Consider the following 16,116-nt stretch of genomic DNA (forward strand, 5'->3'; position numbering starts at 1 on the left):
GACGCTTTTGTAAAAAAGTTCAAGTTTATGAGCATTCAAAAATGAATGCATTAGAGCTATTAGAATTAGGTGTGTGTGTTTTTTTCCACTGTAATTACAAGAATAAAGGGAAGGGTGAAGTTAAACCATATTCTTACGCCCAAGCAACTAATTAACAGAGGACAAGCCCAGGCCTTGACCAATTGCCCATGTAATTTCTTTTTTTTTTTTTTTTGAGACAGAGTTTTACTCTTGTCACCCAGGCTGGAGTGCAATGGCGTGATCTTGGCTCACTGCAACCTCTGCCTCCGGTTTCAAGTGATTCTCCTGCCTGAGCCTCCTGAGTAGCTGGGATTACAGGCGTTTGCCATCACGCCTGGCTAATTTTTGTATTTGTAGGGGTTTCACCATGTTGGCCAGGCTGGTCTTGAACTCCTGACTTCAGGTGATTCGCCCGCCTTGGCCTTCCAAAGTATTGGGATTACAGGCTTGAGCCACTGTGCCCGGCCTGCCCATGTTATTTCTACAAACCTTTATCCTCTTGGTGCTTTGAGGAAGTTATCAGGGATGGGGGGTCAGAGGTGGGAGGGGCCTATAATGTAACTGTTCTGTGCCATACAGTCAGATTCCTTTCTGGTTACTGGTGAGAAACCAGTGTCAGCTAGAGTTATACTGGCAATCACTTCTTTCCTCTACTCATACAGTATCCTTGATGAAGCTGAGCACTTTCGAGCGTTCGGAGTTTTTGAAAGCTGTGACTTACAATCACCCATCCTGACGTTCCTAGGCGTATTTATATTCTGAGGGTGAGTTAAGTTAGTGGATAATTGTGGAAAAGAAAGGCCTTGTCAGTGCCTCCTGTAGACTCACACCATCAATCCCTGAGGTAAGCGGGGCCTGAGTTCTCTCCAGCATACTCCCAAACCAGAACTTGGGTTGGCGCTCCACTTCATTTTCTGAAGTTATGGATCTTAGGGCTGGCAAACACAATCCAAGACAATTGATTCTCAAAGGTCTCAAATCATCTGGTATCGAAAGGGCTCAGCTAGGGGCTCCCCTGAAAGTCTCTCGGTAAATCTCTCCTTAGTATTAAAGATTTCAAATAAAACCTGAAGCAAACAGAGCACCTGTCTAGATGATAAGAGGCCTGACTCATATTCCATTCTATTACTGACTTGTGACAACTAGAAATTCAGTCATAGCTTACCTGTGGCATATTCCATGAAGTGGGTATAATAACCGAGATTAGTTTCAGGTTTAGGTCTTTCTATTTGTATTTTATTTATTTATTTAGAGACAGGGTCTCACTCTGTTGCACAGACTGGTGTGCAGTGGTGTGATCATAGTTCACTGCAGCCTTGAATTCCTGGGCTCAAGGAATCCCCTTGCCTCAGCCACCTGAGTAGCTAGAACTACAGGTGTGCGTAACCACGTGCAGCTAATTTTTGTGTTTTTCATAGAGACAGGGTCTCACTATATTGCCCAGGCTGGTCTTGAACTCTTGGCCTCAAGCAATCCTCCTCCCTCGGTCTCCCTTGGGCCTAAGCCTTCATGCTGCCATGGCATGTCATCACATGGTATTTCATGCTTGTTCCAACCAGGAACCAGGGCAAAGGAAAGGTCTTTGGTGTCAATGTAATACGAAACTTTGTGCTCATTTGCCATTGTGGCAGTTCCTAGGAAAGATCCTAAGAACTTCTGGGCAAAAGGCTGAAGACATATAATGGTTTCTTGGGAACTGAGGGTTGAGGTAAACATTTCTAAAATGTGCAAAAAAGTTAATTTTGAAAATCTGCTGCTCATTTGTTATAACTTCAGAGTTTCAATTTTAATTATTTTAAAAATTCCCTCTAACAAGCACACTTTCTGAATGACTACTGCCTCATCATTTGGCAGTCAACTCTTGAAACCTTGGCACTCTGAGCAATAATTATGAGTATGTCTTAATGTGCATCCATTGAGTTAGTTTGCCTGGGAAGAAGCTGAAGGATATAGGTTACATTTTTGGCTGTAACACTCACTAGCTCTTTAGATTTATAACAGCTCTTGCTTACCTTCAGATGCTTTTTCTGTAAAGAGGGGTAAACAGAACCCAACTTGCAGGGTTCTAGTGAGGACTGTGTTAATGTAAGCAAAATGGGGAACTCAAAAGTTCCTTTTGTTGTTATACAGAGGATCCAGAGTAAGCAAAAAATAGTTGCAGCTATGAGGCCATCTGATGAGAAATTATGAAAAATCAACTCTACATGCACCACCTCAATCTGATCCAATCATTCCATAAACATTTATTGAGTGCTTAGATGCCAAGTTATTATTTTAAGTTTTGTAGACACAGTTACTATATATAATAGGACAGACAAGGTCCCTACATTCTCAGGTCTTATATTCTAGCTGGGAAAAACAGATAATAAACGTGTGTAAGTAAACAATAAACTATCAAGTAGCGATAAGTGTTATAAAAACAAAATAGGGTGCTATGATAGGAAGTCACTGGGTGACTATGGATGACAGACCTCTCTGAGGTCATGACATTTAAACTGAGATCTCAATGACGTGAAGGAGAGAGCCACAGGAGGGCCTCTGGCAATGAATCTCTGTGTGGTCTGTGGAATCCCTGGGAATCCCGAGACCCTTTCAGAAAGCCAATGAAGTCAATTCTGTTTTCATGGTCATACTAAGATGCTATATGCCTTTTTCATAGTGTTGACATGAGCACTGTTGGTGCAAACGTAATGGTGGGTAAAAATGCTGGCATCTCAGTATGAAACAGAGCAGTGGCACCAAACTATCAGTTCTTCACTACCATATACTCACCACAGAACAGGGTGCCAGTTTCACTTACAAAGGAACTTGATCAAGCAGTAAAAATTATTATTTGTACTAAATCTCAACATATAACATTTTAACACTCTGTGTGACAAAACAAGATATGCACATAAAGTACTTTTGCTGCATACCAAAGTATGATTGTCATCTCAAGGAAAAGCATTTGTGGGATTAAGTGGCAAGCTGCACAAATCACTCTTTTCAGAGAACACCATTTTTACTTGAAAGAATGACTGACAAATGAAGTTTACTCAGACTTGGGTATTTGGGAGATATTTTCTTGAAATTGAACAAGGTGAGTGAGCTGTCACTTCAAGGAAAACAACTGACAGTATTTGTTGCCAATGATAAAATCTAAGCTTTCAAATAAAAATCAGATTTTTGGAAAATGTGTATTTACTACTGTGAGCTTGGCAACTTCCCCAAATTTGAAAGACTTTTCTGATAAGACTGATGGTAACATTAATAGGTGACTTTTTTTAAACATTACGATAGTGTCATCATTTTGAAGATCTGTGTAAGTTAATAAAGCAACATGTTCCAATCACCCAAAATCATACTCGGTAAAAGATGTGATGTGCAAGGCAGAGTAATGAATTTTAATATAATGGAGTTTGAAAAGTTCATCGATCTGGCTTTAGATTCCATATTGCAACTAACTTTTAAGAAGTTACCCCTTGTCGAATTTTAATGTAATATCAAAGAAGAATATCCACAATACTTGAAAAACCTATTAAAATAACTCTATCCTTGTCCAAATACGCATATGTGTGAGGCTGAATTTTTTCATATAATGAAACCAAAATGACATATCACAAGATTGAACACTAAAAGAGATATTAGAATTTAAATGTCTTCTAGTATGCTGGACATTAAAGGAATTGGGGAAAATACAAAACAATGCTATTCTTTTCACTTTTGTTTTATCTTGAAAAACATAGTTTTTTCATAAAGATATGTTATTCATGTTAACATGTAGTGGGCTTATTATTGTGATTTTAAAATTAATAGATACTTTAAATGTTTGGTTTTAATTTCTTATAAGGTAAATATAAATAGATAAAACCCAAATAAACGAAAGCTCTTTGGGGTTCTTAGTAATTTTTTTTTTTTTTTTTTTGAGACAGAGTCTTGTTCTGTCGCCCAGCCTGGAGTGCAATGGCGCGATCTTGGTTCACTGCAACCTCCATCTCCTGGGTTCAGGCAATTCTCTCCTGCCTCAGCCTCCCAAGTAGCTGGGATTACAGGTGCCTACTACCATGCCCAGCTAATTTTTGTAGTTTTAGTAGAAATGGGGTTTCACCATGTTGACCAGGCTGGTCTTGAACTCCTGACCTCAGGTGATCTGCCCACTTCGGCCTCCCAAAGTGCTGGGATTATAGGCATAAGCCACCATGCCCAGTGGTAATGTTTAAGAGTATAAAGGGGTTCTGAAACCAAAATTTTGAGAACAATTGACCTGAGGCAAATTAAACAATACAATTTTAGTTTATTTAGGTCTTGCATAAGTTCTGTTAGATTTGTTCTGAGGTACTTAAGTTTTTGTTGTTATTATCAATAACTTTTTAAAAATTACTTTTCTGTCACTGGTGTATAAGGCAATTAATTTTTATTGATATATATTGTATATTGATCTTATATCCAGCCACTTTGCTAAACTTTCTCACTGGACTTGCTCTTTTACATCAGTCTTACTATTAGTACAGGGTTGGCAAATTATGATCTGTAGACTAGATACAGTCTACCATGTTTTTAAAACAATATTTTATAGGAACAGAGCTATATCCACCCATGTATGCATTATCTATAGCTGCTTTTTCACTACAGTGGCAGAGTTTAGTAGCAGTGAGAGAGACTATATGGCTCACAAAGCCAAAAATATTTACTATATGCCTTTTTACAAAAAAAGGTTACCAAACCCTGTATTATGAACTCCATTCATAGAACTAACTTTTGGCTCTGTTGATACCCTATATAGTATTTACAATTTCAATTTAATTAATTCTGTTCTCATCTTTATTCATCCTTCCTTTGTCATTCATCTTTTTTTTAACCTTCTCAAAGTTAGCTTCTTAATTTTCACTTTTTCCTTTTCCAGTAACAAACCTGCATGTTCAGTACATGTATCCCAGAACTTAAAAGTAAAATAAAAAATAAAAATAAAAAAACATATAAGACTATAAATTTTCCTCCAAGTACAACTTTTACTGTATCCCACAAGTTTTGATACATCATATTTTCATTATCATTCAATTCTAAGTATTTTAAATTTTCCATTATTACACCTTTGATCAAAGAATTATTTTAAAATGTTAAAAAATTTCCACATATAAGGGGAATTTTGGGAGGTTTATGTTTTAGTTACTGAATTCTAATTTAATTGTATTATGATCAGATAATGTGGCCATTATATTGATTCTTGGAAATCTATTGAGACTTGTTTTAGGGGCGTAGTATAAGGGCAAGTTTTGTAATTCTTCCTTGTGAAGAACACATATATTCTAATTGATGCAAGATTCTATGAACCAAACTATTTAGTTGTACTGCTTCAATTTTATATACCTTTACCAATTATTTGTTATGTGCTTGACCACACTTGGAGAAATGTGAAATTTCTCTATAGTTTTATTAATTTTTGTTTTATGTTTTGATGCTATATAGAAATGTTATACCTTTCCAATGAATTAAAACCTTATTAATATGTAGTGCTCTATCTTGATTAATGTTTTATGTCTTAAAGTCTTCTATCTATCTATCTATCTATCTATCTATCTATCTACCTACCTACCATCTATTTATTTATTTATTTTGGAGAGACAGGGTCTTTCTCTGTAATCCAGGCTGGAGTTCAGTGGGATGATCTTGGCTCACTGCAACCTCCGCCTCCTGGGTTCAAGCAATTCTCATGCCTCAGCCTCCTGAGTTGGGATTACAGGTGCAGGCCAGCATGCCTGGCTAATGTTTTGCATTTTTAGTAGAGACAGGGTTCCGCCATGTTGGCCAGGCTGGTCTTGAACTCCTGGCCTCAAATGATCTGCCTGCCTTGGTCTCCCAAAGTGCTGGGGTTACAGGCATGAGCCACCATACTGAGCCTTTAAAAGTCTATTTTGACTGCTATCAACAAAGCTACTTTAGCTCCCTTTTGATTGGTATTTGCTCGAATATGTTTTCCATCCCTTTACTTTTGATCTTTCTTTGTCTTTCTGTGTTAAAGGTATATTTTTCTGAACACTGTATAGCTGAATTGGTATTATATTTTTAAATAAATCTTAATTTTTACTCTATTTTTTAGCCAGAAAGTTTAGGCCATTTACATATATTGTGATTGCTGATATATTTGTATTTGTTTTTATAATATTATTTTCTATTTGTCCTACTTTCCTATGCTTTATGCATTTTTTCTTTCTTTTTTTTTGAACATCAGGCTTAGAAGTTATATACTAGTTCCTTTCTTTTAGCAGTTACCCTTGAAATCCAAAATTAGTAGTTTAACCCCTTTAGAACAAAAGGACCTTATAATGCAAACTCTGATTATCTCCTTCCTCATATATAGGGAGTTTTACACAGTATTTTAAACCAGCAATATTTGTTTAGATTTGCCTACATGTTTACCAATTTCTTTGCTTACCATTTCTATTTTTCAGACCTTTTGCTATCTCTTTTCTTCTTTCTGAAGTATATGCTCTTTTTTTTCTTTTAAACAGACAGGGTTGTGCTTTGTCATCCAAGCTGGAGTACAGTGGTGTGATCAGGGCCCACTGCAGTCTTCAGCTCCTGTGCTCTAGTGATTCTCCCACTTCAGCCTCCTGAGTAGGTAGGACTACAGGTATACACCACCCATTTGGCTATTTATTTATTCTTGTAGAACCAGGGTCTCACTGTGTTGTGCAGACTGGTCTTAAACTGGCCTCAAGCAATCTTCCTGGCTTGACCTCCCCAAATGCTGGGATTACAAGTGTGTGTCACCATACCCAGCCTGAAGTATATTCTTTGAAGTTCCTTCAGTGTAAGTCTGCTGGTGGTAAACTCCCTTAGGTTTTGTATGTCTGAAGAAAATATTTCACTCTCATTTTGAAGGTTATTTTTGCTGAAAACACAATTTAAGTTGAAAATTATTTTCTCTCAGAACTTTGAAAATATTTCACTGTCTCCTGGATTTAGTCATTGCTGTTGAGAAGTCTGCTGTCAATCTAAGTATTGTGCCTTTGTGGATGTGGTCTGTTTTCCCTATGGCTTCTTTTAAGAGAGCTGTCTTCAGTGATTTACAGTCTTACTACAGTATAAAAAGTTGTGAATGCTTATTTGTCTTTTTAGATACACTGCTTCCTGTATCTCTGGATCAGTATTTCTCATCTTATTGAAAAATTCTGAGCCACAATCTCTTTAAACATTGTCTCATCTCCATTCTGCATATTTTTGTTCCCTTTGACCCTCTAAATAGGCTTATGTTAGGCTTGCTTATTCTGCCCTCCAAACTTATTAACCTCTCTTCCTTATAGTTCCATCTCTTTGTCTGTTTGTGCTCCATTGCATGAAACTATTTTAGCTTTATTTTCCAGTTCATTAATTAATCCATTACAAAAAAGCTTATCCACTAAATTTTTTGATAATTACTTTTTTATTACTGAAGGTTTTCTTTAGCTCTTTTTCAAAAGTGCCTGGTGATTGTGATAGACCACAACAATGTTGTTCACCATTTTTGTATTCTATATTTAAGTTAATTTTTCTTTATATAAGGTAGTCTAGTTTCTTCTTATCTGATAATTCAAACATCTAAAGTCCTTGGTGAGGAAGGAGTAATCAATACATTAATGCTACTTTTGCTGATTTTCACTCATGGTGGTTTGTTTCCTTGTTTGATAATCTTTTTGAAAGCTCAAGATCCTAATCTGTGAAAAAAACTAGAAGCCTAAATTACATTTGCTTTATCTGGAATTTAGTTGTACTACCAACCTGGGCTATTTTATCTCCCTTCTAGAATCCCAGGCTTAAACTGGGGGAGTTGCAGTACAGTCCCCATTTGCACCCCCACATGACCATCACACACAAACACAAGTGATGGGTAAGTCTGCCTTTTCTGGCTTGATTACTGTGGACATATATGCACTTAGCTACTTGTATTTTTTTATTAGATATTTTCATTACCTCCTAGGAGTTCTAAAATGCAACAGAGATACCCCTTGGAGTACAAAGTCTGTTATACTGGCAGAAGAGGAGGTCCTCTTTAAAAATTTTTAGAAAGTAGGAGAGTCACATCTGATTGTAGATTTTGAAGAGCTTTTTCTAGATTCTCTGTAGGAATGAACTGCAGGGAGGTAGGAATGAAAGCAGAGCCAGGTAGGAGGCTAATGTAGTTTAAGCGAGAAATTGAAGCAACATGTCTGAGAGAGGTAGCAGAGGAGATAGGAAGAGGTGAAATGACTTGATATCTGATTGGGCATAAAACAGCAGGAGTTTTTGATAGTTTGGATGTGGAAGGTGAGGTATAGGATCCCTGGTTGAAGGCTGATGGTATCATTTACTGAGATAAGAATAATAGGGAGATGGACAGTTTCCAGTGTTTGTGTAGGTTAGGGCCTGGGTAGAAATTAAGAGTTCTGTTTTGGATATGTTAAGTTTGAAATGATTATCAAACATCCAAGTAGACATGTCAAGTACCCTGTTGCACATATAAGTCCGATATTTAGGGAAGAGAGCTGTGCTGAAGATATAAATTGGGGAGTTGTTGCCATAAAGGTTTGGAAGCAGAGGAGATAACAAGTGAGAGGGCAGAGAGAAAACATAGGGACAGCCTGAGCCCCAGGGCACATCAATTCAGAAACTAACAGAGAAGGAGACAGCAGCGGTGATTGAGAAGGAAAAAAAAAAAATCCAAGAGAGGAGCTGTCATGGAGGCTCAGAGAAAAGTGGGTCCCAGGAAGAAGGGAGTGACTGACTGTGCTGGAAGCTATTGAGAAGCTGAGGAAGATGACGCGACAAGGTGGTAACTGGTAGCTTTGATCTGAACAGTTCTGGTGAAGCAGTGGTGTCAGAGACTTTAATGGAGTGTGTCAAGGATAACAGGAGATGAGTCTAGATAATACCTGTAGACAAGAAGTTCGAAGTGTTTTGTGTGAAAGGGAGCAGTAAAGTGCAGTAGAAGCTAAAGGGGAATGTGACATAAGGAAGTTTTTTCCTGGGGAAATAATAAAGAGTTTTTATGCCAACGGGAAAAATTTAGTGCAAACGGAGAAACTGATCATGCAGGAAAGAAAGGGAATATTTTCAGGGAAAATATTCTTCAAAAGATTAAGCATCCATAAGTCTTTAAGAGGTGATGTGAAACGTGTGTGGCGTGAGTCATCCATATGACCTACAAGACAGAAGGGCTAGGACACCTATATTACCTAAGGACTTGGGGGCTGAGTAATCTTTATTCGCCAAGTTCTCATGAAGTCTACTCCACCTTACCTTCAAATTTACCCATTTCACAGCAGCTAGAGGTAGAAGCTATAGAACATATCTGATAATTATGGTCCGAAAGTTGTTTGGGTAGTTATAAAAGTACGTGATTAACTCAACATACAGCTAAAGGGGTCTTACAAAATTTCCTAGTTTGGTCTCTATCCACTTTAGGTAACTGAATCCTAAAGGTCTTAGAACGGACACCTCACTATGCCTTGGGAATTACTTCTAGGATGCTGTCACCATGCAATGTGTCTAGCACAAATAGCAATTTTGTGATTAATGGTCATAGGATACAGCTGAACTGTAATTTTCTTCACCCAAAGACCTTTATGTATTAGAAATTCACTTTTTCTTCTCTAAGCCAAACAACCTCTTTCTCTTGATTTTCCTTTACAGATCTTATTTTGTATCATTTGGCTAGTCTTCTTGACTCTTTCCCTTCTCTGCAACTGTTTTTTTTTTTTTTCCCCCCCTAAAGTGTAGTGACCAGCAATTAACAAACTACTCAAATAAAGTCTGAGTAATCCTGAGAGCAGTGTGGGTATTTCAACACGGCTCCCTTAGACAGATGAAAGGCTGACCTGGCTCTGCCAAGACTTGAACATATTCCAGTTCCTGCTGATCTGGGAAGTCTCTTCCACTTGCGTTTTTCTTCTTTTACCTGGCAATTTGAATAAAATGAAAATACAACCAGATGTATATGGAAAAGAGTTTTCAGTGTACCTGTTCTTTAAAACCAGCTTGAACTTTATGTAAAAGTAAAAATGTGCACATACCGATTCCTTCTAAAATGTAACAAATATCTAAATATACCAATAAAATGTTTTGTCTCTCAACTGCATATTCCACAAAGTATTTCTTAAAATCCAAAAGCAAGTATTCAGATGAGGTAATTAATTAAGTGAAGTGTTGGGTTTGGAAAGCCTTCTACTATTTTGGGGCTAATGATGGTTGAGAAACTCCTATGGGGGTGTGTGTGTGACAGAGGTTCTGTCTGCTAATTACTTCCCAAGAAAAATCTAAGCATCCAACAATCATTCTAATTTTTCCTAAGCAGCATGAAATATCACATCACATTACATTATGTTATGCCAAGTAACAGGATGTTCTTGGGGTAACATGACAAAACAATGCAGCTGGGAAAAACAAACTGAAAGGCCAAGTGATGTGCATATAGTTTTGGGTAGGTAGTGCTATAAAAAGAAAGAAAAAGGTGCACACTGATAATAAGAGGTGACTTACAGGTTTTGATACCCACAGGTGATTTTAGGAAGGCAGCTTTATTTTAACCGTAAGATTTATGCTATAAGCTTTGGCTTTTTTCTTTTTATTTATTTATTTTATTATACTTTAAGTTCTAGGGTACATGTGCATAACGTGCAGGTTTGTTACATATGTATACATGTGCCATGTTGGTGTGCTGCACCCATCAACTCGTCCGCACCCATCAACCCGTCATTTACATCAGGTATAACTCCCAATGCAATCCCTCCCCCTCCCCCGTCCCCCCTCCCATGATAGGCCTCAGTGTGTGATGTTCCCCTTTCCGAGTCCAAGTGATCTCACTGTTCAGTTCCCACCTATGAGTGAGAACATGCGGTGTTTGGTTTTCTGTTCTTGCGATAGTTTGCTGAGAATGATGGTTTCCAGCTGCATCTTTTACTTTTATTTGTTTCACTCTGAAAAAGCACTGGAGCCCTTTTGAACTTCAATTTTTTCCTCTGGAAAATGGGAATACTACTACCCACCCTACCTCTTTCATATGTCTGTTGTGAGATTCTAACGCCTGGTATATTTAGGTGTTTTATAAATGTCTAATTGGATACCGATAGATATCTGAACTGGATTTAATATTCTGTATGTCACAGATTCCAGTCTGTACATTTTTCACTTAATGATATTTCAGAAGGAAGGATATAACTTATTGCTGGTGGCTTATATTTTAATTAATTTTTTTTTCTTTCTTGGTGGTACATAATATATTTAAACCAATGGCCTCTTAGAAATATACCTAATGTAAATGATGAGTTAATGGGTGCAGCACACCAACATGGCACATGTATACATATGTAACAAACCTGCACGTTGTGCACATGTACCCTAGAACTTAAAGTATAATAATTTAAAAAAAAGAAATATGGCAAATAAAAGAGTTGGGAAATGGCAAAAGCACTATGCAAATATCAGTTATTTATTCAGAAAATGAGATTTCACCAAAAGTATCCTTTATGCAAGGCATTCAGAAGGAAATGAAAATGAATAAGACTCGGTCCTTATCTCAAGAAGAGTGCAATGCATGAAATGGATGACTCAGGATAACTCAAATGCCAAGAGAATGTGATATGTGCCATTTGAGTAGCATTCCCAACTTGATACCCTGTGAATGCAGAAGAGGAAATAACTTTTAGTAGGGTCAACCAGGGAAGCAGCATGGAGGAGGTGGCATCTGGCCCGGCCTTGACAGATGAAGGGGAGATACCCTACACAGAGAGGACAAGTGAGGCATGGACACAGGATGTACAGTGAATATTCTGAGGAATATGGTCCAGACAAGAAGCAGTCCAGACAAGAAGGAGCGTGGGGACTGTGATGGGTTGCTGTCTCTAGGATATTAGAGGTCTGGGCTCAATCTGGTGAATGCATTAGGCTCCTGAGCAAGGAGCAGCCTGATAAAAGTGGGGCATTAGGAGCATGTGCAGGGGGACTGGTTAAGAAGAGGCTGGAAGCAGGGGCATCCTAAAGCAGGCCTTGTGCAGGCTTGAAAAGTCCAGCTAATGAGTGGGTAGTGGGGGTTGAAAGGAAATGACAAATGGATGGTAGAGCCATAGTTAAATGCTAAAGATCCTTAACAAGAATCCTAGAGAGAAAGCCCATTTCACAACTGGACAGAAAGGATGCACTGAATTGATGTCTGACTGTGTGCTCCTTGAGGATGAGAACTGCATGCTTTGTACATTGTTGTATCCCAGCACCTGGTACATGGTACTTATACAATAACTATTTAATATACTCTCTTCCTCCAAAAATTCTATTTATATTTTTAATTCAATTCAGCAAGCATGTACCTATCACGTGCTCGATGCCAGACACTGGGGTTGGGAAGAATGGCCTGATGTGGTGGACTGTTTTTCAAATGGCTACAATAATTCCTTCCTTACAGAGTCTTGGGCACCTCCTCCAAAACTGACTCGGGGCTTAGCCATAGGACTTGCTTTTATCAAAGGCATAACAGAAAATATGAGGTAAGCAGAAACTTAAAAAAAAAAAAAAAGTCTGCACATTGATAAAGTAATGCGTTCCAGTCCAGACAGGTTTAATATGAAATCCTTGAGGCATGTCCAGCAGGCAGTTTGGTATAAAGCAGTAGGTCCTGCTGCCTTTTTTTTTTTTTTTTTTTGGACTCCTGAGGCCACCATATAAAGAATTCCAGGCTAGCCTGCTGGAGGATGAGAGAGCATGTGGAACAGAGATGAGTCATCTCAGGTGAGGCCTCCCCAGACCAACCATCCTAGAATGGGGCGGGGGTAACAACCTTTTTCTTAAAGGACCAGCAGTAAATACTGTAGGCTTGTGGGCCATATGATCATACCCATTCCAACTACTCAGCTCTGCTGCTGTAGTGCGGAAGCAGCCATAGATGATATGGGAGTGGCTGTATTCCAATAAAACCCTATTTACAAAAACAGGTGGCAGGCCTGTGGGCTACGGTTTGCCTACCTCTACTGCAGGTTATTCAGCCCCAGTCTGAGCCAGTCCAAACCAGAAGAACTGCCCAGCCAATTCACAGAATCGTGAGAAATAATAAATGTTTGTGGTTTTTAAGCCACTAAATTTGGAAGTGTTGTTACACAGCTAATGCTAACTGATGAAGCTGGTATAAAACACATAAAGCATACACCTTGTTTGAAGGCACTTAAAATCCACTTGTGGAAGCAGGACATGTGTGGGAAACATTTAAATAACCATAGAAGGCAGTATGTGACTAAATGTCAAAATGAATGTTGCAGGAGAATTAGAATTATAAGGATTTATAAAAGGGAAAAATTAGTTTGGACACACAAAAAACTTGGGCAGCATCATAAAGAATGGGTAGAATATGACAGTTCCCTAAACATTCCTGTTTCTTTTTCACTATCTTTCTTTATGCTGCCTACTTTCATGTCTACGTACCCCAGTAAACTGGGCGCCTTCTGAGGGCAGGTCTTATTTTCTATTTTCTAGGTTCCCAGAGTCCAGTGCAGTGCTTGGTTCACAGCCAGGCTCAACATATACTTACTAAAGAAACCAATAAACCCACAGCTGGAGAGGAGAAAGAGCATGTCTGTGGAAAAATCAAACCTAATGATCAAAGAACACTGCACAGGAATTCGTGTGGTGCATTCGAGAGAGGCGACCAGTGGCTCAGGGAGAGGAATGAGATTGGGGTAAGTAGAAGCTATAGCTGGCCAAGTGACTCTGGGTCATGGGTTGGGGGTGATGAGGCAAAGTGAAGGACCCTGACTTTCAGGGAGTTAAAGCCATATGTTACTGGAATATGTCACCTAGTTGACATTTATGAAGATGAGTTTGGTGGCAGAGGGTAGGGTGGATTCCAGGCAAGGAGAATAGTTAGGACAATTTAATAATCCAGGATCAAGAGAGCAGACTAGCCTAGGAGATGGTGGGAATACCAAGGTGTCAGGTCCTGATAAACACCAAATAGAGCTGAGCCTGTGCTTCAGCATAAATGACAGAAGAAAATAGAGACATCTCAGGCATTCCTTCATGCCACATTTACTGGGTACAAGGTATTATTAAGTCATGTGTTCTCAGCCCATGAGGACACTCAACAGAACCAGGTTACATTTGGAACCAAGATACATAAGGTCAAGGACCCCACTTTACTCATGGAGAAACACAAGACAACCAGGAACTGTGAGTGAGGCAGCTGCTAGAGTGGGCAGGGTACAAGCTTTGCAGTGACATACACAGCCTTACAGCCTAGCTCCATTCTTATTAGCTGTGTGATGTTGGACAGACCACGAACACCACTGACAATGGTATTCACCTTGCAGGCTGGTTGAGAATTATAGAAAGGGTGGGTGATGTACATAGCAGTTCCTGAATAGAGCAGGCACTCGTATGATTCACAATTACAATAAAAGCAACATGTAATAGGGAACACACGAATGGTATAATTTGAGTGTTGTAATAGGGCAGAGAAAGAAAAATAACTTTTGGCTGGGACAGTCACTTTGGATTTGAGTGAGAATACCATGTGGTCTGGTGGCAAAAAATGAGGACGATTTTGACAAGTAGGGGAAAGGGGAAGGTCGTTCCAGGAAAAGAAAACGTTCTGTGGAAGGGAACAGAGATGAAAGACGTAGCCGCTCTTGTGGAGTGTGGTGGAATTTAGGTTGGCTGTTGCAAGGTGGAAGGTGAGGCTGGGAAGCAGGTTAGGGTCAGACAGCAGAGTGGCTTGAATGCCAGGGAGAGGAGCTGGGATGTTACACAGTAAGTAGTGAGGTGCTGCTGAAGGATCCTGAGTGGGTCAGTGACGCCATCAAACCCCAGGTGGCACTGCGAGTGTTGTGGAGGCAGGAGACACTCATGCAAGGAGGGCACAAACAAGGTCAGGCATGCCCCTTCCAGGGAGTGGCCAGAGCCATGGCAGGAGAGGGCATGTGAGAGAGGATGCAGAGGACGAACTGGCCACATTGGGGAACAATGAAGGTGGGGAGGGAGAGGGTGGAGCTGAAGTTCACTATGAAATGAGAACATAGACTGACTGGTTGACTCATTGGTTCATTCAGTTAAGCTGCCATTGAGCTTTGTTTGTTGTATTTATCATTGTAGCTAATCCCCAGAGTATACCACAGGACTTGACATATACTAGATGCTCAATAAATGTTTATTGAACTTATTCATTCACTCAACAAATATTTATTAAGCACCCAATCCATTTTGGGCGTAGTTCTAAGCACTGGGGATACATCAATGACTATAACAAATATTTCTGAGGTTCCTTGAGATCTCTGTGCATTCAGTTTACACCCAAAGCATAAACAAAATCACTGTACTTATTCTAATTATGTTGTAAAACTAAAGTCAGCATTTCTTGGTATTCAAGAAATGCTTGGTATTTTTTTCCTCCAGAGTTAAAAGACACTTATTTGGAAAAGTATCAAACATCCCATTTGGAAAGTTCAGAACTTTTAAAAAATTGTGGAATTAATTTTGAGATTGAAATTAAACATGACATGGTATAGAATATATTCACTCAAGCAACCATTTAGGAAGACCTAACTTGTAAGCTCATCTCAGGCACCACTGAGTATAGCAGTGATGAATCAGAAAGTCCCTGTCCTCAAAGATCCTATGACATAATAATAAGGATAAAATAAAGACAAACACATTGCACGGTAACACAATGCTAGGATGCCCAAATATGTCTTGCTTTTTCTTTTCTCCTTGTCCTGCTTAAGAGGCTAGTTAGCCTCCACCAGGTATGCCCTTACTCTCTGCTTTACCTAGCCAATAAACTGGCACCTGTCACTTGCTGTCTACATCACAGCTGTTTGTGAATGTCTTAGGTCCTCTGCTAGATGGTGAACTCTGAGGGTGGGGTCTGGCTTTATTCAACTCTGCAGAGGCAGTGTGGGGGATACTAAAGATAGGAACAAAGTATTGTGGAAACTCAGAGGAGTGAAACTTGAAAACTCAAGTATCTTTGCATTGGTTTATGAAAAAAGAGCAAATGTAAATGTTTACTTGTGTGCAAGACAAAGGTCCAGATCATTTTCTGGTGAAAAGAAGAAAACTGCTTCGTTTTTAAAAGATGTTACAAGTTTCCTTTAAACAGAGTTTGGCAGCTGACGAAACCAT

General features: G+C 39.0%; 1 protein-coding gene across 5 annotated transcripts in view; it reads right to left on the reverse strand.

The window, feature by feature from the left end:
* Positions 1-16,116, reverse strand: part of BACH2 (BTB domain and CNC homolog 2) — a 379,921-nt gene that overhangs the window by 127,092 nt on the left and 236,713 nt on the right. For 2 of the 5 annotated variants that reach the window (XM_033234631.1, XM_033234630.1), the window contains exon 2: positions 9,834-9,913. The exons of the other annotated variants lie outside the window; for them this stretch is intronic. In XM_033234631.1, the coding sequence (XP_033090522.1) occupies positions 9,834-9,857 (24 nt within the window). In that variant the 5' untranslated portion in view covers positions 9,858-9,913. The remainder of the gene's footprint in view (positions 1-9,833; positions 9,914-16,116) is intronic. 5 annotated transcript variants of the gene reach the window in all.

Source organism: Trachypithecus francoisi, unplaced genomic scaffold (genome assembly GCF_009764315.1).
Source record: "Trachypithecus francoisi isolate TF-2019V2 unplaced genomic scaffold, Tfra_2.0 Lachesis_group15, whole genome shotgun sequence".
Lineage (NCBI taxonomy): Eukaryota > Metazoa > Chordata > Mammalia > Primates > Cercopithecidae > Trachypithecus > Trachypithecus francoisi.